A 25,810-nucleotide genomic window follows, 5' to 3' on the forward strand; every position below is an offset into this window, starting at 1 on the left:
GCCTAAGCGAGAGCGCACCCGGCGGAGGCCGCGCTAGCTGCGTCATGCACGATTGCCCGTTCCATAGGGATGCATACGCACTCACAGAGATACGGAGATCCGTTCCGAGGACCCCCATTTTCACAAACATTTGTAGTTCCGAAGCCCGTTCCGAGGACCCTCCTTTTTACAATAAGCCCGCTCCAAGGCCCCCGTTTTTTGCCTCGCCCGCGGCACACCCCTACCACTTTTTTGGTCGAGTGCCCCCCCCGGGGAGTAGTCCTTGCCTTACATCACTATGACATCCCATATGCGGCCAATTTGAAGTCTCCATGGGTATAGTGATTACCAATATTTACAACTTTTAAAAATTCATAACTTTCTTGTTGTTTGTCCAATATTGTTCAAACTTTCACCCATCAACTTATCTGATTTTTCTTTTCCTTATAAAAACAAGTTTTTATTTGGGTTGGATTCCCCTTTAATGTTGACAAAATATAGCTGGGCTCCCTGTTCATTTTCAATGCAATATCAATCCTCGCCTCGTCGGTGGTTTAGAAACGCCATCTCTTGTTCAAACACTATACATGATTGAGGGAGTGCTCAGTTTTGGTTCTCCTTCGCCACCTCCCCTCATCCTATTTTCACTCCTCCCCTACTCCAGTCAACTCCCTCCTCCTTCTTTCCTTTTCTTCCTCCTCCCCATCTTCTTCGATCTTCCTCCTCAAGTCCCCCTTTTTATGATCCCGCCTCTCCTCCTTCTTCCTCGCCTCTCTTTTCCATCTCTCAATACTCCCCATTCTTCACCCCTTCTGTTCCCCTACTTGTCTTTTCCCTCTTCCTTTCCTATTCCTATACTTTCAACTCCAAAACAAAAATCATAGTTTATTAATCTTGTTTTTCTTTCTAGTGGATTTTTTTACAATGTTATTAATCAAAGCTAATCATATAAGGCTACAAATAATCGATTGCCCTGAATATATATTTTTTTAATCAGGAAAAGAATAATCTATGGCTTTCCTCAAAAGAAAACTTATTAAAAGAGAGTTATGATTTTTACAAGTTGGAAGCTATACTCTTCACAATGTTGAATTTATCATCCACAACATATTGACTAGCAGCTTGCAAGTGATGTCAGATAATCAAAACTTGAAACAATGAAAGTTGTTACCCTTTGTTAGAATCTCTCCAAACCTTGATTTATTAACACTAAATTAACTGATATCATTGTAATGGTAAGATATGTGGTGGAAAGAAATATTGCTTGTGCTATAGAATTATTATAATGAAGGGAATGGGTAGATGATGATGGATGATGAAGATGATGATGGTGGTGGCGGTGATAGTGGGACAGAGATTGGATCTCAGAAATTGTCCACTAAAATAAAACTCAGAAAAGAACACAAACTTAGCTTTCAAACTAAAGAAATTTTAATAGAATCTCTTAGACAGATATTTTATGGCACAGGTGCCTTCTTAATATTAAAAAACATGGACACAGCAAAAATATCAAGCTATAAAATAGTTTTAACATTAAAAAATAGGATCTTTATAAATCTCATATATATAATAAGCTCTCTTTATAGTCATAAAAGATATATATGAATTTACAAGTCATGACTGAAAGCACTTAATAGTACTTCATATCAATATGTACATTACATAGAAGTAGTTTATGAATACTTACAAAATGGTGGAAACACTATATTAATACATTAATACTTGCACTTTAATCAAATCTTCTGCTCTATATTTGAGAATTATAAGTGAACATAGGCATAGGAGCATTTTAATTTGATCTCAACCAAATTTCTTTAGAAATTTAGTTATTTGTGTTTAAAACTTGGTAATAACTTTTTCAGAGTACAAGCGTAATCACATTCATCATGTCATAGTAAGAAAAGATACAATATATACCATTGCATTATTACAATATCACTTTTATATGCTTAATACATGGTACTATAACAAAAAATGTCCATTGTTGCACAGACAGCTAGGACATTGTATAATGGTTTCAATTATGATGTCAGAAATGACATTATGATGTAATGAGCTTGTCTGCACAACTCTAGCCAAGACTAAGGTTAGCAAAATGTGGAGGTGACGTGGTGTAGCGGTTCGGATTCTCGCCTTGTAATCAGAAGGTCGTGTGTTTGAGTCCAACCATGGCCTAGCGTCCTTTGGCAAGGCGTTAATCCACACTTTGCCATTCTCCACCCAGGTGTTAAATGGGTACCCAGTAGGATGTGAAAGTCTATGTAGTATGCCTATTAACTGAGTCTAGGAACTCTTGTTGGAAGTCTCCCCAGGGAGTGGAGAAAGTGCATACTTTGTGTGCGGGACCGGGGTAATAATAATTACAATGTAAAGCACTTAGAAACAGAATGTAATAAGCACTATATAAATGCAACTTTTATGATTATTATTAAAATCTCTCTTCTTTTTTTGTTTACAGAATCTGATTGATAACTTGCAAAGATAGAAATTTTCCTGCCTCTATCATTTTATAATACCATCAGCATCGTACACAAATTGGCCCAGTAACACAGGGATTGACAATTGATTACAGAACAATTATCCACAATCAACTGACCACAAAGTGAATTCAATTGTAAAAATCTATTAGAATGATCAGTCCCTAAGCACTGTGTTACAAGAGCATGAATAAACCTTTACATACGTATTGGATTAAAACAATCATATCTAGACACTTCTATCATTTAAAGTCCAAGATACTATCATATTACCAACACACAAAGTACATGTGCCATTTACAAATACATGTAAATTGGTTAAAATCTATGCTTAAAAAGGATTTTTGATAGATGACTTCATAAATTTTATAACATAAAATAAGGAGAAAAAAATTTGTGGGATAAAAATACATTTTCATTATACACAACTGGGGAGACTTTTCTTCTTCACAGCAAATCTACCGAAAACAACAGAAAATTTAATCTGATTTGATTGTAACAGGAACGGCAGTGTTGAAAATACCTTTTTAAAACAAATTAAAATATTTGAAACAATATGATATTACACTATATACATGGTGCTGAAAACCCATAAAACTACTATATATGATACAGATACAGATAGATACATGCCTTTGGTTGAGTGTACAGTTGCAAAAAAATAAATCAGTTTGGTAAAATATTTATTCCATTTTCATCATCTTAACTCAAACAAATAAAAAGGAGAGAAAATAATTATTCTCTTCTACTAAAATAATACATCTTTAAAATGTACATTGAATATAAGTAGAATCAAACTAGAAAAAAAAACATTTACAACAGTGAACACAAACATACCAGCATTATACTTAAACATAATGTACTTGGAAAAGGGCAACATTATTCTTTCTAAACAAAGATGAAAAAATGCTTTAAAATTGCCTGCTGTACTATATACAAACATATAATCTTTATAATTGTTTTCAAACATTTTAGAGATTGAAAAACCAGCTGCTTCTAAACATGATCTGAAAAATTCTGCATATTTTCTCATCCCTGTCCTCCTCATCCATCTTTGAAAGATATTCAAATACCTATGGAGTGGCTCTTCAGGTAACCTGACATCGATTACAGGTCAATCTTATATCCACAAAATCGATCACAAAGTCTTGTGATCGATTGCATATTTTTACATCCCTATACTTCTCATACTTCTTTGCATGGCATCCATTTATCTGAAGGAGGTGTTGCAAGAAACTTTAAAATCGATTGCAATTTGAGGTCCCTAATATCAATCATAAGTCTTGTGATAGTTTCTGATATGCTTCTTTCAACAAAAAATAAAAATTGGCCAGCTAGATTAAAAAATGAAAACACAAAATGAAACCAATTGCAAAGAAGGTCCCTAAAATCAATAATATATGCTAGCAATGAATTGATATAAGGCTTCTTAGAAAGTGCAGAGTGACTTGCTCAATTTTAAAATTGACATTGAATATTGTATTGTGTGCAAAAAATATCTTGCATCACCCCCTATAAGAATAATTATCAAGTTGTTTGTTTGATAATTTCATCCAATGTTCATTCCATGGTATAAAATGATTGTAAAAAATAAATGTAACAACTTTTCAAAATTAAAAATGTTTACACAAAGCATGTCTGAACTTTGACATTGCTCAAGCCAAGGGGTACACAGATGAGTTTTGTAAGTATCAACTTCCAACTAGTTGATTGAGCTGGAAGATGAGCATATTTTCTTTTTTATGATTAAGTATTTGTTGAGTTCAAAATAAAGACACTGAGTAGAAGATACATTTGAGTACAATCATACAATCAGACACACATTCTGGTATATCTTTTTGAAGTTTGAATTTTAAATAATTCATGAGATATTGGGAGCCAGGGGGGGGGGGCACTCAAATTATATTTTGATAGGGGTGTGCCTCACAAAACCCTGAAATGGGGGTCTAAGGAACCGACTATAAGGGTAAAATATGGGAATAAAACTATACCGGGCGGTGTGAAAAACAGGGTCTACGGAACGGGAGTACGGTACTGTAGGTACGGTGCACGCAAGCGCTGTGCATGTATTATGTGGGCACTAGCCAGCCGTGCATGCAGCTCTCGCATGCGGTGCTCATGCTGGACAATTTTGGGAGGGCTGGGGAACTGAGATGTTGCGTAATGGAGGTCTTGCAAGTGGGGCGGGGCGGCTTCTGAATGGAACTTTTGTCTTTCGGAATATCTAGAGAAATTTATGTCTGAAAAAGGGGGTCATCAAAGCGGCCCGTACCCGTAACATCAATATATGTGAGTGCCCCCCCCCCCCTTGGATTGGAACTTTTTCATTTCATTTTTACAAGAATCTTCAAAACCATGATGTCTTATATACAAGATCAGGATGACAAACTACTGGAACACTGCAACCTTCAAGGTGTTTTCCAAAAATTCAAAAACTGATCAATCCCTGTTTGAACAAAGTGATACTCCTAGTCCCTGCTATCTTATCACAACATAATTCCTGCTTTAACAACATCCCTGATATGTCATGATAATTCAAGTCCAACGACTTCAAATTATCCTTTTCAATCAAAAATGACAAGACCCATGTTATAACAAGGTAGTTACTACGGTCATAATGCCCTTGTAATGATGAATATCACTTCTGTAAAATATAAATTCTACAGGAGATGGAAAGCCAGTAACATCATAATTCTTCAAACAGTAATACGGTACATGCATGTCAGAAGCATATGACTCTCAAGTAAACATGAACAAATATACATGAGCCATTGACAATGATATACTACTAATAATAGTAATATAATGATAATATAATAATGGTCAACATGAGCTATCTTTTCAATCAAAATATCTCAGAGATTTCAGTACTATTAAACTCTATGTACATAGGCGATGATGACCTTTCAATAGTTATCGAAAATAGAATTATCTAATTATCAGTTAGAATTTGAATGTCTTCATCATATTTACAGTAATTGTGCATTTCATTATCAAACATATTGCTTTATGGTAGCATTTCATCGGTTCATAAATGTATATTCTTCTAACATTTCCATGCAAGCAAAACATACAGTTCAAAGGAAGGTTTAATTGTCGACCAAAACATATTACATAATTACATTTCAATCTCCATGTTATGATAAATAGACCAATTCGTAGTTTTCCCACATCTCAAACAACCCCTAATATCAATAAATATTTTAAAACATGGATAACTCTTTTGATGGACTTTTATGATCAGGCACAAGTAACAGAGGCATCTCCTGAATAACTTGGAATTCCCTTTTGAAAATTGAATAACTACACATTGATATAATAAAATGCATAATGAGTGAAGTCTGCTCCCATGTGGCATACCAGTCTCTGCAATCACCTTCCAGTTACGAGCACATAGAGACAAGCTATAATATTCACTCGCTTTTGATCATCAATGATGCTAAGTATCAGCAAGGCTTGAATTAATTCAAGGAAACCCAAGGCCTTGGAAGCCATATTGAGAGGCCTCAAAGCCCCTCTCATTGGCATTGCATATTTTGGGCCCTATTAAATTTTTCCTCATCTGTGCTGTAATAAAAGTGTCCTTTGGAAAAGTGGGCTTGCCCTAAAATAAAATCAAAATTCAAGGCCAGTGCTTTGAAATACCATTTGGCATGATTTTGTCGAGCCAGGTCAGGCAATCATCTAAGGGCCTTCTCACACGTGAATCTTGAATCATCATTGTAATAATGATTGCGATTGTAATCGTGACTGTGATTAGCGTTCATGATTCTAATCATGTTCTAGTTTGGTTTCACACATGCTAAATATTCGTCATTAGCCTTATTTTTCACTGGAATCATCATTCAAATTACGACTTTTTTTACCGTGTGAAAGGGCGGTAAGAATTTCATGTCAGCTGGTTTAAGATGTAGTTCAAATGCCCTCTGCACATGCTCAATAGAATACATATACGAATTGGTTTATTGCTTGATCTATTTTCCTAGAAACTCTTTATGTTTTTATGGGGAAAAAATCTTATATTTCCTACAGGGTTGGGCTCAATTACATTCCAAATACATTCCAGAGATGATCCAGCTACTTACTAGCTTCTAATCAACATTAAAGTAACCTGCTTAAGCCAGGTAATGAACTGATTATAATCAACTTGATAATAACTTTTCATTGGGCTGGCTTAAGCAGGTTATTGTAATGTTAATTAGAAGCTGGATGTCTCTGGAATGTAAATGGAATGTATTTGGAATGTAATTCAGCCCAACCCAATTTCCAATCATTCTAAACTGTAGCATTTCAATACTTACCACTAAGATCAATACTTCATTTTCCCAAGTTAGATTTAAAAATAAACTTAAATACATGAATAATTCATGTATTCAAAATGCATTCAAATTTCCCAAAACACTCAATATTAACATTTTTAGTCTCGTCTACTTCGATTAGTACTGTCATTGAATGTTGCTAGGTCATACAACCCTCAGGTAAAAATGATGTGTCACCCAACATATGAAAAGTGCATTCTGAATAACAGTTCTAAAATAAAATTAATTGTAAAAAATATTGTTATTCATACATACAGAATTCATCAATGTACATGTATACCCGGGAAGAAGCGTGCATAAATTTGAATACATTATACAATGACCCGCTGGAACAACATCAAATTCTTAAACCAATCTCAGTTCCTGATATAACTTGTAATTTCCATTTTCAATCGTGAGAACAATCTCTTTCCCATAAACTCACATCAATATTGTGACAACCATTTATGCAATATGTAAAATTTTATAAACTACTGAAACACGCAACATAGATAATCAGAGCATGTGACAAAATAAATAACAGAATACACATTGCTAAAAATGGGATACAACCCTGTACTCAACACGGGTGTAAAAAAATAGTTGACAGTAAAAAAAATAGTTAACAGTACCCATATATACACAAGACACACACATAACAGGTATTTCACGGACAAAGAGAAATAAAATGAAACTGATTTCTATTATTAAAATTTCTTTCAAACAATGTAAAAAAAGTCTTGCACTTTTCAGTTTAGTGATGAACTTCTATGAAATCAACTCACTTGCAAACTTCTAAAAAACAAAACAATAAAAACAATCCCAACTGAGTTAATGAGCAATGTACTGAACCTACAACACACCTTCAAACTGCATTCCTGTATTGAAAAAAAAATCAATTAACGTTTAGAGAAAAAAAGTCATATTTATAGAATATAGCATTATCCTTCCTCTCGTTTTAATTTCAAACATTGAAATATTTTTTTGACTGTAAGTTAAAGCCTACAATTATATGTCATGTTAATAAGATTGCATCTATGCAAAGGAAAGTCAATAGAACTTCAAGCACAAAAATATAACAAATATATAACTTTGAAATTTACAATACAAACGTATGTGCAGAAAACATTTTTTTTTAATATTAAGGTTAAAACATCATAAACAATTTAAAAAGTGAAAAGGGTTAAATCGTGACGAGGTCTACGTATTGAGATCGACAACTCCAACTCGGTTGCCAACCTGTATGATGAATCAAGACAGACCCTGACCATTCAGTAATAATGATAATATAATCAGAAGTAATAGATAAAATAATGGTGATCATGAACTAATGGTGACCCTTGTAGATAACAGCTGCCAGGGTGAGGGAGGCCTGTCATCTTCATTTCTTCCATATAAAAGATTAGACTTCCATTCCTTGGAATTCTAGACAAACCTACCACTGATGACGGTTCAGTAGAATCGTTTAGCAGTGAAGTCTGCCACAGGAAAGAAAGAGATGTGTACAGGTTGGTTGAACAGCTTCTGACCAATGAGGGCGCTGAGAGCCGATTTTGCGTTGGCTGAATCCTCGTACTCAATGAAGGCCTGTAGATTGTAAACAAAGGGGAGAACAGAATGTGATGTAAATTTAGCATTACGAAAAACAATGACTTAATATCAGTAGAGTGCTTTAGCAAGGTTATTACAATCAAGAAACATCTTCAAAATTAATTGTCCCTATATGTGACCAGGCATGGCAAAAACCCACAAAAAATCGCCAGAAATTAATTTTCAGTTGAATATCCCTACTGAAAAGGAGAATCTCAGCTTTAAAGAGATATATAACTCACTACTATTGGATATTCCAAATCTTTTTTTACAAAGATAAGTAAATTGACTACCAAAGAATGATACTTTTGAGAAAAAAAGGAATTAAAATTTGGTCTATTGAAGCACACTTACCCTTAAACTTTTGTGCAAGGTGACAATGAGAGGATTAGAACTCATTCAAATTATCCTAGAAGGGATCATTAAATTAGCTCCAATCTTGTCACAATAATTAGGCACATCCAGTTCTTGATAAGTATCAATCTTATCCAGTTCTTAACTAATTGGAGGTCAAAATAAGGGTAATAGTTTGGTTTTCAGGAAGCAGAAAAAATTGCAAAATAATCCTAACACAAAATATTGGTCTAATAAAAACTATCAAAACAGCCGTTTGGGTTTGTATGGTAAATTCTTATTTAGTTCTTATTCAAAAATAGTTTTAAAATTTAAGCAAAGCTTGACCAAACTGCCATACTATACTCACCATTCCTTTTACAGGTCCTACTCTAGGAATGATCAACGTTTTGATTGGTCCAAATTTGAGGCACTCACGTTTGATATCCTGATATAAAGCTAAGTGAAAGAAAAAAAAATAGATAAATGAAAAGCTACAAGAAAAGAAAGAATTCTGTGAAAGTGGAATATCATTATAACTTTTTCAACCTGACATCACCAAAAATGATTTCACATCAGATAATCACAAACGAAAGTACCTTTTTAAAATAATCATATAGACTTACCTTGAAAAATTTTCTGATTGGTCAGATCCACAGAGGGAGAGGCAAGGTTTGATAGGCGAAGGGTTCTCATTGGTAGAAGCAAAAGGTCTTTGGCACTTGGGGTCAGTTCATTAGAGAAAAAGGGGTGGTTTAAGATCTCAGATGCTGAGGGACGCTTGGCGATGTCACACTGTAACATGCTGGGTAAAAATAATTCAAATGAAGTATGTTGTGTCATTCCTTTATATAACTCAAAATTGTCATTGAACTCTCTAAAATGGCAAGAATGTATCACCATAAAAGAAATATTGGAAACTTTTTTTTATACTTAACCTTGCAATTATCATTCTTCATTTCCATATTTACTTTTTATTTAAATTATGTAAGAGTGTACAATAATCATCAAAAGTTGCCAATTTGTGGAGGGAGGCAGATTAAAAGAGACCTAAGGAAGGTTATGTACTTGTTATTGTTAATTATATTTTATTGGATAGCTCAGAATGGAATACCAGAAATATTCCAAGAGTTTAGGCAAATATTCCACGAATCGCAGATGAGTGGAATATTTGCCCTAACGAGTGAAATATTTCTGGTTTTCCATGAAAAAAAGCAATCAAATATTATTAGTATCATCTATCCTATCCCCCCCCCCCCCCAAAAAAAAAAAAAAAAGAGGGAGAAATTTGATTGAACAAGCCATATTACTTTAATGGCATCATCACTTCAGAAGATCAAATTTGGTTATTGACATACGACTTAATGCAATTCAGTTTGACGTCACTGAGTGTCATTGTGCTCTATGCTGTGCATCGCATTGCTTCCATTGCTGTACGCGTTGTATATTTCACACATTCAACTAGATTATTGAATAAGATCTCATGTTCAACAGCAAGTTTTGTACAGGAGCCTATGGGATATTCATCAAATTTTGGTCCTTTTAGGGATACGCTCTGGTATTGAACGGGCAATTGATGCAGGCTAAATTACATGTTTTTAATGTACCGCTAAAACACTCTATATAGATGATAATGATACATACCTCTTAACAAGATCTACTAGGTGATGCACAGCTGCTTGATGGATAGAAGAGAGTTTGGGATTGGTCATCTTTGGTTTCAAAAGGGCTTCTATCAGTGGCTCACATTCACATACAGTGGAGGAACAAGATTTCTGTTTTTAGAATAAAGATACCAGAAGAGATTTCATAAAGCTGTCTGTAAGTCACAACGGATAGTTTACATAAGACTGGAGACATTTCATATGCTTAATCAATCTATTTTTAACACCATTGGAATGATTAGCCAGTTTCCTTAATCAAAGTTAAAAAAATATTGAATCAACTAATCAGATATTTGTTTAAAATTCAAATTCAAATGTACAAAGTTCAGATTTCAACTGCAACTGATGGAAATAAAAATAATTGAGAATCAGCACCATCATATGCCATCATCATATTTGCCATTATCATGTTTGCCATCATCATATTTGCCATCATCACATTTGCCATCATATTTGCAATTATCTTTGCCACCACCATATTTGCAATCATCATCTTTGCCATTATGGAGCGTTGTGGCCCAGTGGATTAGTCTTCGGACTTTGAAACAGAGGGTCGTGGGTTCGAATCCCAGACATGGCGTAATTTCCTTCGGCAAGATATTTATCCACATTGTGCTGCACTTGACCCAGGTGAGGTGAATGGGTACCCGGTAGGATTTATTCCTTGAATGCTTTAGCGCCTATATGGCCGCTCAGCTACAGCCGGGGTAATGATAATATACCAAGTATATTTCAGCGCCTTGAGCACATAATCAATGTGGATTTGGCGCTTTATAAATACTCTATATTATTATTATTATTATTATCACATTTGCCATCATTATGTTTGCCATCATCATCTTTGCAATCATCTATGCTGTCATCTTTGCCATCATTATTGCTTTTATATGAGCTATCTTAAAGGACAAGTCCATCCCAACAAAAAGTTGATTTGAATAAAAAGAGAAAAATCCAAAGAGCATAACACTGAAAACTTCATCAAAATCAGATGTAAAATAATAAAGTTATGACATTATTAAGTTTTGCTTAATTTCACATAATAGTTATATGGACATCCTGGTCGGTATGCAAATGAGGGAACTGATGACATCACTCACTCACTTTTTCTTTGGAATTTATTATTTGAAATATTAAATATTCTAATTTTCTCCTCATTGTCCTGTGAAACAAAGTTTTATTTCTCACTGAACATATGGAGTTACCACTGCTTAAAATTATATGGTTCAGTCAAGTTGGTCCTCATTGTCAAATCTGTAAAGATTGAAATATTATATAATTCAAACAATAAAAAACAAAAGAAATAGTGAGTGAGGGACATCATCGATTCTCTCATATGCATGTGACTAAATTGTGCATATAACTATTTTGTGAAAAATAAGCAAAATTTCAAAATGTCATAACTTTCTTATTTTACATCCGATTTTGATGAAATTTTTAGCATTATGCTTGTCTGATTTTTCTCTGTTGATTCAAAACAACTTTTTCTGAGGTGGACTTGACCTTTAAATGAACACCAACCACCCACCTGACATTGCAAGCAGGCACCAGGAAGGACATCATCCTGGCCATAAAGCTTCATCCCGGTATAGGCCCTTACAATAACACAGCCAACACTCCAAATATCTGCTGCATGAGTGCACTCAGAGATCCCCTCATCAACAGCACTCATCTTGTGGACCACCTTCTGGTTGCCAAGGCTACTCACGAAACTATTCCACACCTTAGCCTCCGGGGATTGGTAACATAGGCTCTGGATTTGACTGAAATCCTTTATAAAAAAAAAAGAAATAAGAGAGAGGGAAAAGGAGAGCACAGGAATTATAATAAATAGATAGATAAATAGATATTAGAATAAATGAATAATTTTTTGTTATTTTCTAACCATGTTTTTTTATATTAATGTCACTGATGTATAAATATACAAAATCAAATCCATTACATTCCTTTTAGTTAATATGAAATATAGGTGTAAACTCTGGAATAAAGTAGAATATTACTTGTCCAGATCAGTAGATTAAAAAAAAACAATTACCAAAACCTATAATGATGAATGACGATCAACTCCATAATGTTAAATGAAATACATTATTTGCATGTGCTTCATGTGGCTAAAAATTCTTTGTTAGAATGAATTCTATTTGTCTATAAAAATTCACTCCAATATGGCATTTGATATTGCATTGACAAGAAATAGAGATTGTTTGATGTATGAACTCCAAGTCTAACAATACACAAGGCGGGAGTATTCAAAATACTCAGAAGATTACAGCTTTATGGATTTAAAAAGCTAGTAAACAAAATAGGATTATAATTATCTTCAAGAAATACAAGAATTCATATGTAACGAACTCACTTGGTGTCCTTCTTGAAAGCTGTGTCCAAAGTCAACAATCTTCCAGCTACCTTCCTGAGAGCTCCAAAGGATATTGGCTGGTTTAAGGTCACCATGAACCCAGCCGCACCTCTGAACGAACTCCAAACATGATGCTACATCTTTAAACAGCTGCTGAATCAAGTAAAGTGACAGACCATAACTGGAAGAATTTTCATCCTCATCCTCATCTTCTTCTCCTTCTTCTTGGTCCAGCTCCTCACTCGTTCCCTCATCAGCTTCTGAGTGATCATCAGCATCATCATCCTCTTCATTGTCCCCATCATCATTGTCTTCAGCAAGGTCTCTCTTGATGTGTTTCAAACTCCCTGAGTGAGTCCTGCTAGTTTGACCCGTATGTGGGATGACAGTGGTGCTGCTATCAAGATCATTATCTTTATTCTTGCTCCTCAAATCGGCAGCTTGTTGGGCCGTTGCTCTTCTTGTTTGCATCCGATGTTCATCCCTGGCACCTCCCACAGTAAGACCTGTCAACTTTACTCTTCCACGACTCCTATCACTTGAAGCCGTAGTCACTGTCTCTTTGTTACTTTGTCCTTTTCCTTTCTTATTGTCCCTGTGGTTTACAGTACTGCTAGTTGTTTCATTGTTGTTATTGTTGTATGCAATTTTGCTTACAGCCTTGGAGTGGTTTTTGGAATGGATACTGGTTGTAGGGATACTGGAGAGAAAAACTTGACAGTTTTCACTGCGGTAGATGAATTCCTTGAGATTAAAGTCCAGCAATTCCATTGCCAGACAAGGGTGTCCTTTGTGCGTAAAAGTGCCATAAACTGTTACTAAAGCAAGAGAAGAGAGAAAATATATTACTAGATGCTATCAAAATAACTTTTAGTATTTAAATGTGTTTAGATATAAACTTTAACACTTCTTGTCTTACATAAAGTGTTTTCCTTCCCTATTCTATTCACAGAAATATTCATTTTTATCTTTCATGTGTAGTGTGTAAAATATAATTGTAACTTCCATCCCCTTAAAAATTAACACAAACATATAAGCAGCATAGAAATAAATATGTTTGAAATTCATTTGTAAACTCTCTAATTCCTGAATATTTGATGAAACAAAGCAAAGAATTCTTCAAAGTTTTCCTCACTTATTTTTTTAAATAAATGACCCCCCCCCCCCCCGAAAAGAACACCTCTCTACAACTAAAGCCTTCTATAAGTGTGTGGGAGGGGGAGGGCGGGGAGAATACAGAAATGACTAACTTACTGACTCGTCTGTCTCCATAGACCGCATTGAGGTTACACATCTCTTTGATAAAAGCCAGCCGATATTTCTCCTCCTTACGATACACCTTAACTGCTGCCTGAAAGCTCTCCTGGTCGGTTGACATGTGATATACCTTGGCACACCGTCCCATGCCTAAAACCCTCCCCAATGTCCAGAGCTGCCCCAAACCATTGACACGAGTGCCCTCCTCAAACTGGGGAAACATCTCTTGCATCATAACTGTAGAGAAGATGGGAAGGTAGAAAGAATTCACTTTGGAGATACAGTATATCAGCGAGGGCGTTAGTAAGAATTATGCACATCCATGAATGCATTAGTAAGAATTATGCACATCCATGAAGGCATTAGTAAGAATTATGCACATCTATGAAGGTATTAGTAAGAATCTACCGTGTTTGGACTGTTCAAAAGGTGACGAGTAGGGGGTAATTATAGGCCTACCAATGCCCAAGAAAAATGATGATTTGTTTAATAAGAGTGTGACATAAATCCTTGTTATTTGATAAATCATCCTCATCTCAAATTCATGACATGCAATTACACTTTACTTATGACCACTCACTACCGGTCATAAGCAAATTAATGCATTAGACAAAACATATGAGGGCTGTAGGACTCTAATCCCAAAGGAAAAGGGTGAAAATTTTAGAAAAAAGACAATAGAAAATTTTTTAGGGTGTGTGTTTAGTGATGGCCTTTTTTTGTTTAATGCTTGTCCATTTTGAAGTGCCACCCCCTCCCTCCTAGTAAGTCCTGGATCTGCCCCTTGCATAGAATAATGCTTGATATACTTACCTTAATATGTTGCACCAGCCAGGAGAGAATAGGTGAAATGCACCTCTGACTTAGTCATGGTATTGAGAATTCTGATGCTGAAAAGTTCTGATAGAATGAGAAACAAAAAATAATGACTACCGATCTTTGTATATTGAAATATGGTAAAGTGCCCTAAGTATGCGCAATTCTAATAAGAAAGACACACAATGACCACAAACTTTGCACCCATATTAAAACAATCAGACTCTAATTGGGGGGAAATATTGAATTTCAGGTGACCGTGGCAGCCTCAAAATCAAAATTCCTGAATAGTGTGTAAAGTGAATGGTTGCTAATCATACATATCTCTCATATTTTTATGAGAATAGGAACATTATCATCTGATTTTTGTGGAATAAAAAGAAATTCATACTTAATTCTAAGTTAATTTGTAAAGTGCGCATACATGTACGTTTGACCCCCCTTTCATCATTATCTTTGCTGGAGACACATTGTCCTGTCTTACAAAGAATTGCAATAGATTTAAATCACACTTAAATTTAGATAATTCTTAACTCATAGACCATTTGATTACACAATTTCTAGATGGGCCTCTCAACATTTTCTGCACAGTGTCTGGTAGAGCAAAGAGCAAATACATGCACGCCAAGTAGCGTTACACTAAAGAAAAAAAACGTCTGCTAAAACCCAACTGACCCTTGCAAAACCTGCCAACTTATATTTATTTATTCAAATTTTAGCCCCCCCCCCCCCCCTCCAGTGCATTCAACTTTTCACAGAAAGATTGGAAATACCTCTATGGGAATTAGAATACATAGTTAGGCATTGTTTTAGCTGTAACTTTATTATTTAACATTGAAGAAAGGGCAATAGCATCTCATTTAGTAGGATTTGACATGCAGATCTACATGAAATACAGCAAATGTAAGTGAAAAACAAAACTTGTTGGGGTTTTACAAATATTCAATTATTCTTAACATGCCCCCCGCAAAAAAAAAAAAAAAAAAAATTACAAGGCCAACCCACATGGATGCACAAGGGCAAGAATTGTGATTGCTTCATTTGCTTGTATTGTTGTGGCTGTTTCCTCAATGTCATGTGTATACATGTATGAACAAAAAAAATTGTTTCTCACACATGCGCATCCGTACTTGGTTTGAAATTTCAAATGTATTTTAACAGGAGTCTGGAGGCTGATCTTTTTCTTGGTTTCAAGTCCACCCTAGAAAAATGTTGGTTTCATTCAATAGAGAAAAATCAAACAAGTACAACGCTAAAAATTTCACCAAAATTTGTAAAATAAGAAAGTTATGACATTTTCAAGTTTTGCTTATTTTTCACAAATATACAGTTAAATACACTAGGTGACATGCAAATGAGAGAGTTGATGACATCTCTCACTCACTATTTCTTCTGTTTTTTTTTATTGTTTGAATCATACAATAGTAGATTTTACAGATTTGACAATAAGCACCAACTTGTCTGAACCATAAAATGTTTAAATAATCACAATTCCACATGTTCAGGAGAAATAAAACTTTGTTTCACATGTCATGAGAAAATTAGAATATTTAATATTTCATAAAATATGAAAAAGAAGTACATATCATGTACACCCTGGCCTAGATCTAGTGAGTGACATCATCAGTCCCTTAATCCATTTGCATACAGAATTTTTACCAACTAGGGTGTGCATGCCATACAGTGATATTAAGCAAATAGTAAAAATTTCATAACTTTCTTATTTTACATCCAATTTAGATGACGTTTTCAGTATTATGCTTATTGGATTTTTCTCTGTTTAATTCAAATCAAGCAACATTTTGATTTTGGGGGTTGACTTGTCCTTTCAAAATGGTAGGAAACAAATGAAAAGCATAAACTTTCAGAGCAAAAGGAATATCACTAAAAAAAAAAGGTGGGTGCACACTTTCCCTCGTTTTATTACGTTTCATGTGAATTTAGTTTTCTGCATCGGGCTGCTGGCGCTTTTACTCTCTATCTCTCTCTTTCTCCCTTGACTTGTATCTACATAAAAAGGTGTCAATCTACAAGAAAAAAATAATTATACATATTTAAGATATAGGAACTGCTTCAATCTTTTTTTTAATGACCTAACAGATTTGCTTTCAATTACATCTTTTTTACATTTTTGAGTGCTCTCCCTCTGCTGGTGAATACGCACCATATAAACTTGGCTCAATTGCTCTTAAATATATTGAATTCTTTTAATTATTTTTCCTTAATTAAAAATAGAGATTTAAGGCTAAGTAAAAAAAGAAAGTAGTTGATCGTCCTCGCGTGCATCTATTTTGGCTGCCGCATGAATTTTTTTACTATTTACTATTTTCAAAAATTGGCTTTAAAAATATCAAAAAGTGATGTTTCTTGTCCGCACCCGCTTCCCTTTTTGACTGCCGCATCAATTTTCTTGATATTTACTATTTTTATGGCTGCTGAAAAGGAAAAAAATTCACAAGATTTGCTCTCATGTGCTCTGGGATCTCTCTCGGAACTTCCCAATACAATTGCAAAGTCCGATATCGCCGTAAGTGCGATAAAGAAAAAATTCTGATTTTGTTTTTTATTGGTAATTTTGAATATACCATCATAAATTAGCGAGAAAATAAAGTTTGCAAACTCGGAAAATATCACAGATTTCTTCATTTTTAGGTGGGTGCACACTTTCCCTCGTTTTATTACGTTTCACGTGAATTTAGTTTTCTGCATCGGGCTGCTGGCGCTTTTACTCTCTATCTCTTTCTTTCTCCCTTGACTTGTATCTACTCATTCAATAAAAAAAGATAATGATATAACCTTGTTCTCTGTTACTACTCCTTGTGTGGGGAAATAAGGTTAACAATGACATGTTTGGCTTATTTTCTCTTGTTCTTGGGGACAAATGCTTGATTTTTTACACTGCACCAGTTGTCAGTTTCCATTACATCTATATTCAACTCAATTCAATTTGCATTTATTTCATTCTCGATAAAAACAATTGTAAAGCAAGGTATGAGAAACAATATATTTACATGCAAGAGTAAAAAAATGAAAATGAAATGGGGAACTGCATAAATAAAGCCAAGTGGCCTTGTGTAAGCGCAGTTCCCAAAACATTGATAACATGACATGGTATAAAGAAACAATAAGATAAAGAATTAAACATGATATATAAAAAAAAACACAAACAGAAAAAAAAACATAAAAAGGTGTCAATCTACAAGAAAAAAATAATTATACATATTTAAGATATAGGAACTGCTTCAATCTTTTTTTAATGACCTAACAGACTTGCTTTCAATTACATCTTTTTTACATATTTGAGTGCTCTCCCTCTGCTGGTGAATACTCATCATATAACTTGGCTCAATTGCTCTTAAATATATTGAATTCTTTTAATTATTTTTCCTTAATTAAAAATAGAGATTTAAGGCCAAGTAAAAAAAGAAAGTAGTTGATCGTCCTCGCGTGCATCTATTTTGGCTGCCGCATGAATTTTTTTACTATTTACTATTTTCAAAAATTGGCTTAAAAAATATCAAAAAGTGATGTTTCTCGTCCGCACCCGCTTCCCTTTTTGACTGCCGCATAAATTTTCTTGATATTTACTATTTTTATGGCTGGTGAAAAGGAAAAAAATTCACAAGATTTGCTCTCATGTGCTCTGGGATCTCTCTCGGAACTTCCCAATACAATTGCAAAGTCCGATATCGCCGTAAGTGCGATAAAGAAAAAATTCTGATTTTGTTTTTTATTGGTAATTTTGAATATATACCATCATAAATTAGCGAGAAAATAAAGTTTGCAAACTCGGAAAATATCACAGATTTCTTCATTTTTAGTGCATTTTCTGGGACCCCGCTTCCTAAATCTGAATTAAACCGTCGCGTGCTTCTGAAATATGGCGCAGATATATCAATTTTAATGACCTAATTTGTATTTCAGCTGGGTTTTTTGGTGAGTGATAACCCCTGTACTTCGGTGTGTTGTGGTGATTTACTGTGTTGGGTGTGCATGAGTGCTGCGGTGATGTGATTGACTGTGCTGGCGCGACATGTGAAGTTGTAAATGAACTTATTTTCTGGCAAGTTTTATAACATTAGCTACCGGTATCCAGCGGCAATGCATTGAATCAAAAGCGCGGTAGCTATCGAAAATATCAATATCGACGAGCTTAGATTGCTGCTAAATACACCACATTTTATGTCTATTTAATGCTTCTCCGGCCACACAGCCGTAACGGTTGCGCGAATTGCGATTGAAGCAGAAAGGCAATTACTGATAACTTAAAAATTGAAGTTAATCTCATTTTATACTTACAGTTATAGATTATTTACATCGATAAATTAACTCCATACTTTCCAATGTTCAGATCGATATCGCTACATCCTTAGAAAGTGCGATTAATTTTGTGAATGCGTGTTGTTTCTTATGACAATGCCGGACTTCATCTACGGACCGCATGCGTAGCCCTTTGAGCTTGCGCTGCGTCACGCTCTTACTAAATCCAAAGATTGTTCCGACTTTATATACCTCGGTCATATGTCTACGGCGGCCGTACGGCGAGTCGAAAACAGCCGTTTTAACATTTTTTGTACCAGCTGAATATAGGTGGTTTGAACAAAAATTAATAAAACGGCTGTTTTCGACTCGCTGTAGAGCAAATGTGACCGAGGTATTATTTGGAAGCCTCGGAAGTTTTCTTCCGAGGCTTCCAAATAATGGGCATCGGTATTCATGAGACGGGGTCCCCAACTTTTATAATTTGCATGGTTTTTTGTTTGGTTTATTCGAAACTCACTGAAACTATAACTCTCATAAGACTTCTGTTGATGATGTTTATTCTAATAATTTCCAATCGAGATTCTTTTATCACTGTCAATTATTGCTGTGTTCATTTGTATTGTTCGTTACTCACCTATAAAATAATGAATGTGCTGTGCTTCATCACGAGCGTGAGAAATATTTTTAGTCATTCATAATACTCTAATATTACGAATTTGTTGTTCTTAACTGCGATTTAAAATGTTTTGAAAGTATAGGTTAATTGCAGGAAATAAGATTTCTATCTTTACATAATACATTATGTAGGCCTACAAATACAGCGTGTGTGAAGGAGAGGAAGAGGGGTGGGGTTGTAGGATGGTCGAAGTGAGACAGCGATAGGGGAGGGGTCGTGGCGTGGACAATGACAAGGGGATGTTGAGATCGTATGTGTGGGATTGGTGAAGAAGTCAATATTCGAAGCGAATACATTTTTATAGACGTGTCTATACTTCTACCGATGATGACGGCCGAATAATCTTTCTTTACATGTATATTTTGGTGAATTTAAAAAATATTTTCTTCCACCATGAGTGGGATGATCGAGGTACGTGATTCAATAAATTGCATCACAATATCACTATAGGTGTAGTTTGAAAATCACGAACATTTTATTAAAAATGAATAAAAGAGAAAGATCTTCTTAATTTTATAGCCCCCATCCAGCGTAAACACCATGAAGAGTTTTTGAGGTCACGAAATCAGCTGATTCGCACTCAAACAACAGGTTAATAGGTCACACATGTGGGACACATTCCAAGGGCGGGAATTCGGGGAAACCCGTTTTCAAGCACAATGATTGGCTCAACCCAGAAAGTGAATACTAATTAGATCACGTGCCATCGGCTTTGGGGCGTCTCGTTCACATTCCAACTCATTTCATAAATATCATCCACTCGCAGTATAATTAGGCTAACGACGTTGTCAAGATATAACTCATATATTAAAAGCACAATTCCGATATAAAACATAAAGCAGGGCTCCACACTAACCCATTTTTTCTACTGGTCCAACCTATTCATGTCGGACCAGTAGATACCCAGTTTTTCAAATTTTTACTGGTCCGAACCTAAAATCTACTGGTCCCCAAAAAATAAAGAAAACGTTAAAAAAAGGCGCAAGTTTATTTTTCTAGCCTTTCGTTCCCCCCCCCAAATAAAATGAAGGAATGAAGGACAAATAGAAAGCAAGACATAAACGAAGAAAGAAAGAAGAAAGAAAGAAAGAAAAGAAAAAGAAAGGAAGGAAGAAAAAAAGAAATGGTAAAGAAAGGATAGATGTGAAGGAAGGAAATAAAGAAAGAACTAAAGAATGAAAGGAAGGAAGGAATAAAGAAGGAACAAAAATAAAGAAAGAAAGAAATGAAAAAAAAAAGAAATGAAGGAAAGAAATGAAGCAATACAGAAAGAAAGAACAAATCTAGTAAGTAGTAAAGGAAAGAAAGAAGAAGCAATAAAAAAGAAAGGACAAAAGGAGAGATGGAAAGGACAAAAGAAAGAAAGAGAGGAAGGAAGGATTGAAAGAAGGAAGAAAGGAATTAAGGAAGGAATAAAGGAAAGGTAAAATGATAGATAGAAGAAAATAAATAAAGGAAGGGAAGGAAAGAAAGAAGCAAGCAATATAAAAAAAGAAAAGGTAAAAGAATAGATTTAACAAACGGAAAAAGGAAAGAACAAGACAGATAGAAGAAAGGAAGGAATGAATGTAAGAAAGAGAGAAAGGGCTGGAAGAAGGAAGAAAAAAAAAAGGTAAATAAATGATGGATGGAAGGAAGAAAGAAACAAAGAATGAAGGAAAGAAAAGGGTAAAAAGAAGGAAGGAAAGAGAGAAGAGATGAATATAGGATGGATGGACTCAAGAATTAAAGAAAAAAAAATATCAAAAAGAAAGAAAGGAAGAAAGGAAGAAAGAACGAAAGAGAGGAAGAAAGGAAGAAAGGAAGGAAGGAAGGAAGAAAGGAAGAAAGGAAGAAAGGAAGAAAGGAAGAAAGGAAGAAAGGAAGAAAGGAAGAAAGGAAGAAAGGAAGAAAGGAAGAAAGGAAGAAAGGAAGAAAGGAAGAAAGGAAGGAAGGAAGGAAGGAAGGAAGGAAGGAAGGAAGGAAGGAAGGAAGGAAGGAAGGAAGGAAGGAAGGAAGGAAGGAAGGAAGGAAGGAAGGAAGGAAGGAAGGAAGGAAGGAAGGAAGGAAGGAAGGAAGGAAGGAAGGAAGGAAGGAAGGAAGGAAGGAAGGAAGGAAGGAAGGAAGGAAGGAAGGAAGGAAGGAAAGAAAGAAAGAAAGAAAGAAAGAAAGAAAGAAAGAAAGAAAGAAAGAAAGAAAGAAAGAAAGAAAGAAAGAAAGAAAGAAAGAAAGAAAGAAAGAAAGAAAGAAAGAAAGAAAGAAAGAAAGAAAGAAAGAAAGAGAAAAAAGAAATAGAGAAAAAAAAATTTTTAAAGGAAAGAAAGAAAGAACAAATTAAAGAAAAAAGGAAATTTAAAAAAAGAAAGACAGTATTTAAAAAAAGAAAGACAGTAACAAAAAAATGAAAGAAGAGAGGGAAGAAACAAAGAAAGATTGAAAAGAAAGAAGGAAAGAAAGCTAGGAAGAAAACAGAGGAAGAGAGCTAAAACTATCATCAAAATAATTTATCAGTTTCTTTTTGGCTCAATTAAAATAGCTACGAAAGAAAGTCAGAAACCAAGTGTTATCAACACACACATAAATGCATATGTGGGGCTATTATGTATTCAGACGCTATCACCCGAAACCCGATCTGTTTGAACCAAAACAGAAGTGAAAATTTCTCCTTTTACTGCTTACAAATGACAGAGTTACTCCAATTTTTAGGAAATATGGACATCATAAGAGCCTTTCATGAGTATGAACCGTGAATTTTGACAGTTCTGTGAGAGATTTCTGCCAGAGTTTAGCCAAGCTTCGTTCGCGCAGCCAGTAGAGAATTTACCACGTGGGTTGTGTAGCTGGCTACATGTACACTGTATGCTACTCTAGTGTGTGTATTCTGTGTGTGAATGACAGAATTTAACGGGGGGAAATGGTTTGCAGTGAAATTTGACCATTTCTGGAAAAGTTATTGGCCCAACAATGGATTTTATTACTGGTCATGTCGGACCCTTAAATCTGGCTATTTTTGGAAAAATCACTGGCCCGACAATGATATTTCTTACTGGTCATGTCGGACCAGTAAATCTTCTTATTTCTGAAAATCTACTGGTCCGACAGCGATTTTTACCGGTCTGGGACCGTCGGACCGCCGCTAGTGTCGAGCCCTGCATAAAGACATAAGTGAACTTGAAAAATTCATCCAACGATATTCAAATTATACTAGCAACTCATTGTGGGCGTGAAAAAACGATATACATATCCGATATCCTCTAAAACGTTCACACATATCAACTTCAATAATTCGTACTTGAAACGAATATCTGTGAATGAATTGCCAATTCCACTCTGTTGAATGTGTACTTCTATCGAAATCTATTGAATCACGTACCCCTCCCGACCCAAGGTGGATTTTCCAATCGCCATAAAGATTATGAAGCCACAATCACAGTAGATACATCCATAAATGAATATCAATTTCATTCGCTACGAACAATCCCTCCCCACAAAGTCACAAACATCCCATCATTTTCATCTACATTGCCCACGGCCACCCCCCATTATTCTCTATTTTTCCTTTACACAAATTAATTTCAAATGATATTTTATTTTAAATCGTAGTTAAGCAATTGTACAACAAATTCATAAAGCATTCACTGTGATGACTAAAAATATTTCTCAGGCCCGTGAATTGGCAGGCAAAGAGTAATAAAGAACAATACAAATGAAAATACACTGTACGTATAACTCACATTCAAAAATGAGTCGTAATGATAAAAAATGTGAATAATATTAATAAATATTATTAATTATGAAAATTATAACAGATTGAATGAATATATGAAAAAAATCAAATTAAATTAGTTTTGGATCCCATCTAATTTTGGAAGAATATCAGATCCCCGGATCAAGGATTTTGATGCCATGTGCGATTTGTATTATGAATGTGACCGTTGCGAGCGCAAGTGCAGTGGCACAGAACTTGGTAGACACGCCATCGCGAAATTAATCAACAGTTTCAAAAGATCGATGTAGAGATCAAGACTTTGGAAATAACGGCGCAAAATCGGAACTTAAATGTGAATAAATCATTTTGATGTAAGTAAATGATTTGGACATTATATCAATCCATTCCATTGGCTTTGTCATTATTAATGTGATCTTTGAATAGTTTTCTCAATTCGCTCTACGGCAGTGTCATCAGAAATGCATTCAATGAATTCATGTAGATGTAGCTATAAAGGCTGGGGCCTGGGACGAGATGAAACTATATTTCGATCGAATTTTGATAGTAATTTTGACACACTTTATTTTTGACATAATAAGTGACAATATCAACTGAAATTTGTAATAATCTAAATTACATTGCAATAGCCAGTAACCCACGATACCCCTCTCCCCTCACTTGTTTTTGAGCGTATTTACTACCATTTTAAAGACGTAAATAATGTGAGCAATGCGATACGCAAATGCGAAGTAAACATCTTCGCGCTTCCCACAAAAGAGATTGGGCCTCGAGTCGAGGTCGTATCGTATATAGCGCACTAGTAGTAGTGAGTGAGTCAAAGAAATCCCGGGAAGAAATCGTGGACAAAATAATCGACAAGTTTATTTTAGGATCTGAAAAGCAGATTATTTTTTAAATATATTATTCAGTTTTTGTGTAGATCTAGGCCTGCTTTACAGTTGTCGGCCACGGTTGTCGGGGAAGTTCACGGTTGGCGGATTTGCCCTGAAAATTTTCAGGGTTGGCAGCGCCCGCCAACCGTGACGCGTGGTAGCGAGAACGTTGCATTGAATATTAAAAAAAAAAATTCAAGTGAGTTATTTATTATCAAGAAATTGAAAATTATGACTAGGATTTCGTAAGTACCAATTCTGTTCAAATTTGATAAACTTCATCCTTCCTTGAGCTATTCAATTTGATGGACAATTGTAAGTTAGTACTAGATCTAGTAACAGTTACACATATTGAAATAATGAACATTAAGTGAACAATTAACAATTAATTCAATAATCATTTAACAATTGATATCAATAAAAAAAAATTAATAGCAATTGAATAAACAATATTAAACATTATTTAAAGGAATATACAAGCAGGACAAACTGCGATGCGAAACCATTCCCTGAGCTGAAAAGGAGATTGGCTCTGGAAAACTGAACATGGCTCTGACATGGTAATAAAAATGGCTCTCAATTTTTGTTATCTAAATGCCCCCCCAAGTATTTTTTACCCTTACATATATAATGTAGAATAATGTTTAAATCATTCACTTGACATGAACATTTTGTTTTTCAATACAGTACCGGTATACATCAGTAACTTTTTATTGCATAATAGTAGGCCTACATTTTCCATAGATTTCAAATTAATTGAATATTTATTTATATACCGGTATGTATATATATGTTTCTACTCATTTATTATTAATATTGAGCATGCATTGACCACCTTAATCGAGACAGACATGGCCTGACAATCATTTGATTTAAAAATAGCAAAAAAAATAGTAAATAGTAAGGACCTCCCTCATCACTGATGTCAAAAAACGGGCCGAGAAAATGTCTCCTTGTTTAAAAAAAAAATTGTAAGATAGCAAATAGTAAGGACCTCCTTCATCACTGCTCTCGAAAAACCTGGACGATCAACTACTTTCTTTTTTTACTAGGCCTAAAAATGACAAATTTACTTTTCAGAGTGCCTACACAAAAATATGCCCAAAATTTAAATTTTTGAGAGCTCTGCCTCTGCTGGTGAAAACAAAAATGATCCCAAAGACAGTGAGAGTAAAGTGCCAAAATATCGGACGCGCAGGTTGTGCGCCGCGATCAATTTTGGCGATTTAAATCGCACTCTAGACCCCAAAATAATTGCTTAATTGTTGATAAAATAATTCATTTTAGCTGCGCAAATGCCGATTTTAATTATTACTATCAATAATTTTAATATAGAAATCGGTAAATGATAATTTTCTTAGCAAACAGATATATTTCGGCTCCGAACATCGGACATCTTCGCTCAGTTGCGTGCAACTTCGTTTTGGTTTGGACTCGTACTCGTCGGAGATTTACTTCGGGCTCAACATATTAACTAACACGAGATGAAATGGATGGGACAATGCTAACAGTGCACAAATTAT

General features: G+C 34.9%; 1 protein-coding gene across 1 annotated transcript; it reads right to left on the bottom strand.

Annotated features, from left to right (window-relative positions):
- Positions 1-6,299: 6,299 nt before the first annotated feature.
- On the bottom strand, positions 6,300-14,855 carry LOC129278028 (uncharacterized). The gene is made up of 8 exons (XM_054914229.2): positions 14,765-14,855; positions 13,949-14,188; positions 12,695-13,512; positions 11,867-12,109; positions 10,322-10,452; positions 9,304-9,482; positions 9,048-9,136; positions 6,300-8,341 (listed from the first exon to the last, which is right to left on the bottom strand). The coding sequence occupies exons 2-8, from the start codon at positions 14,184-14,186 to the stop codon at positions 8,207-8,209; spliced, it is 1,833 nt and encodes a 610-aa protein (XP_054770204.2). The 5' UTR covers positions 14,187-14,188; positions 14,765-14,855; the 3' UTR covers positions 6,300-8,206.
- Positions 14,856-25,810: the final 10,955 nt, after the last annotated feature.

This window comes from Lytechinus pictus, chromosome 15 (assembly GCF_037042905.1).
Source record: "Lytechinus pictus isolate F3 Inbred chromosome 15, Lp3.0, whole genome shotgun sequence".
Taxonomy (NCBI): domain Eukaryota; kingdom Metazoa; phylum Echinodermata; class Echinoidea; order Temnopleuroida; family Toxopneustidae; genus Lytechinus; species Lytechinus pictus.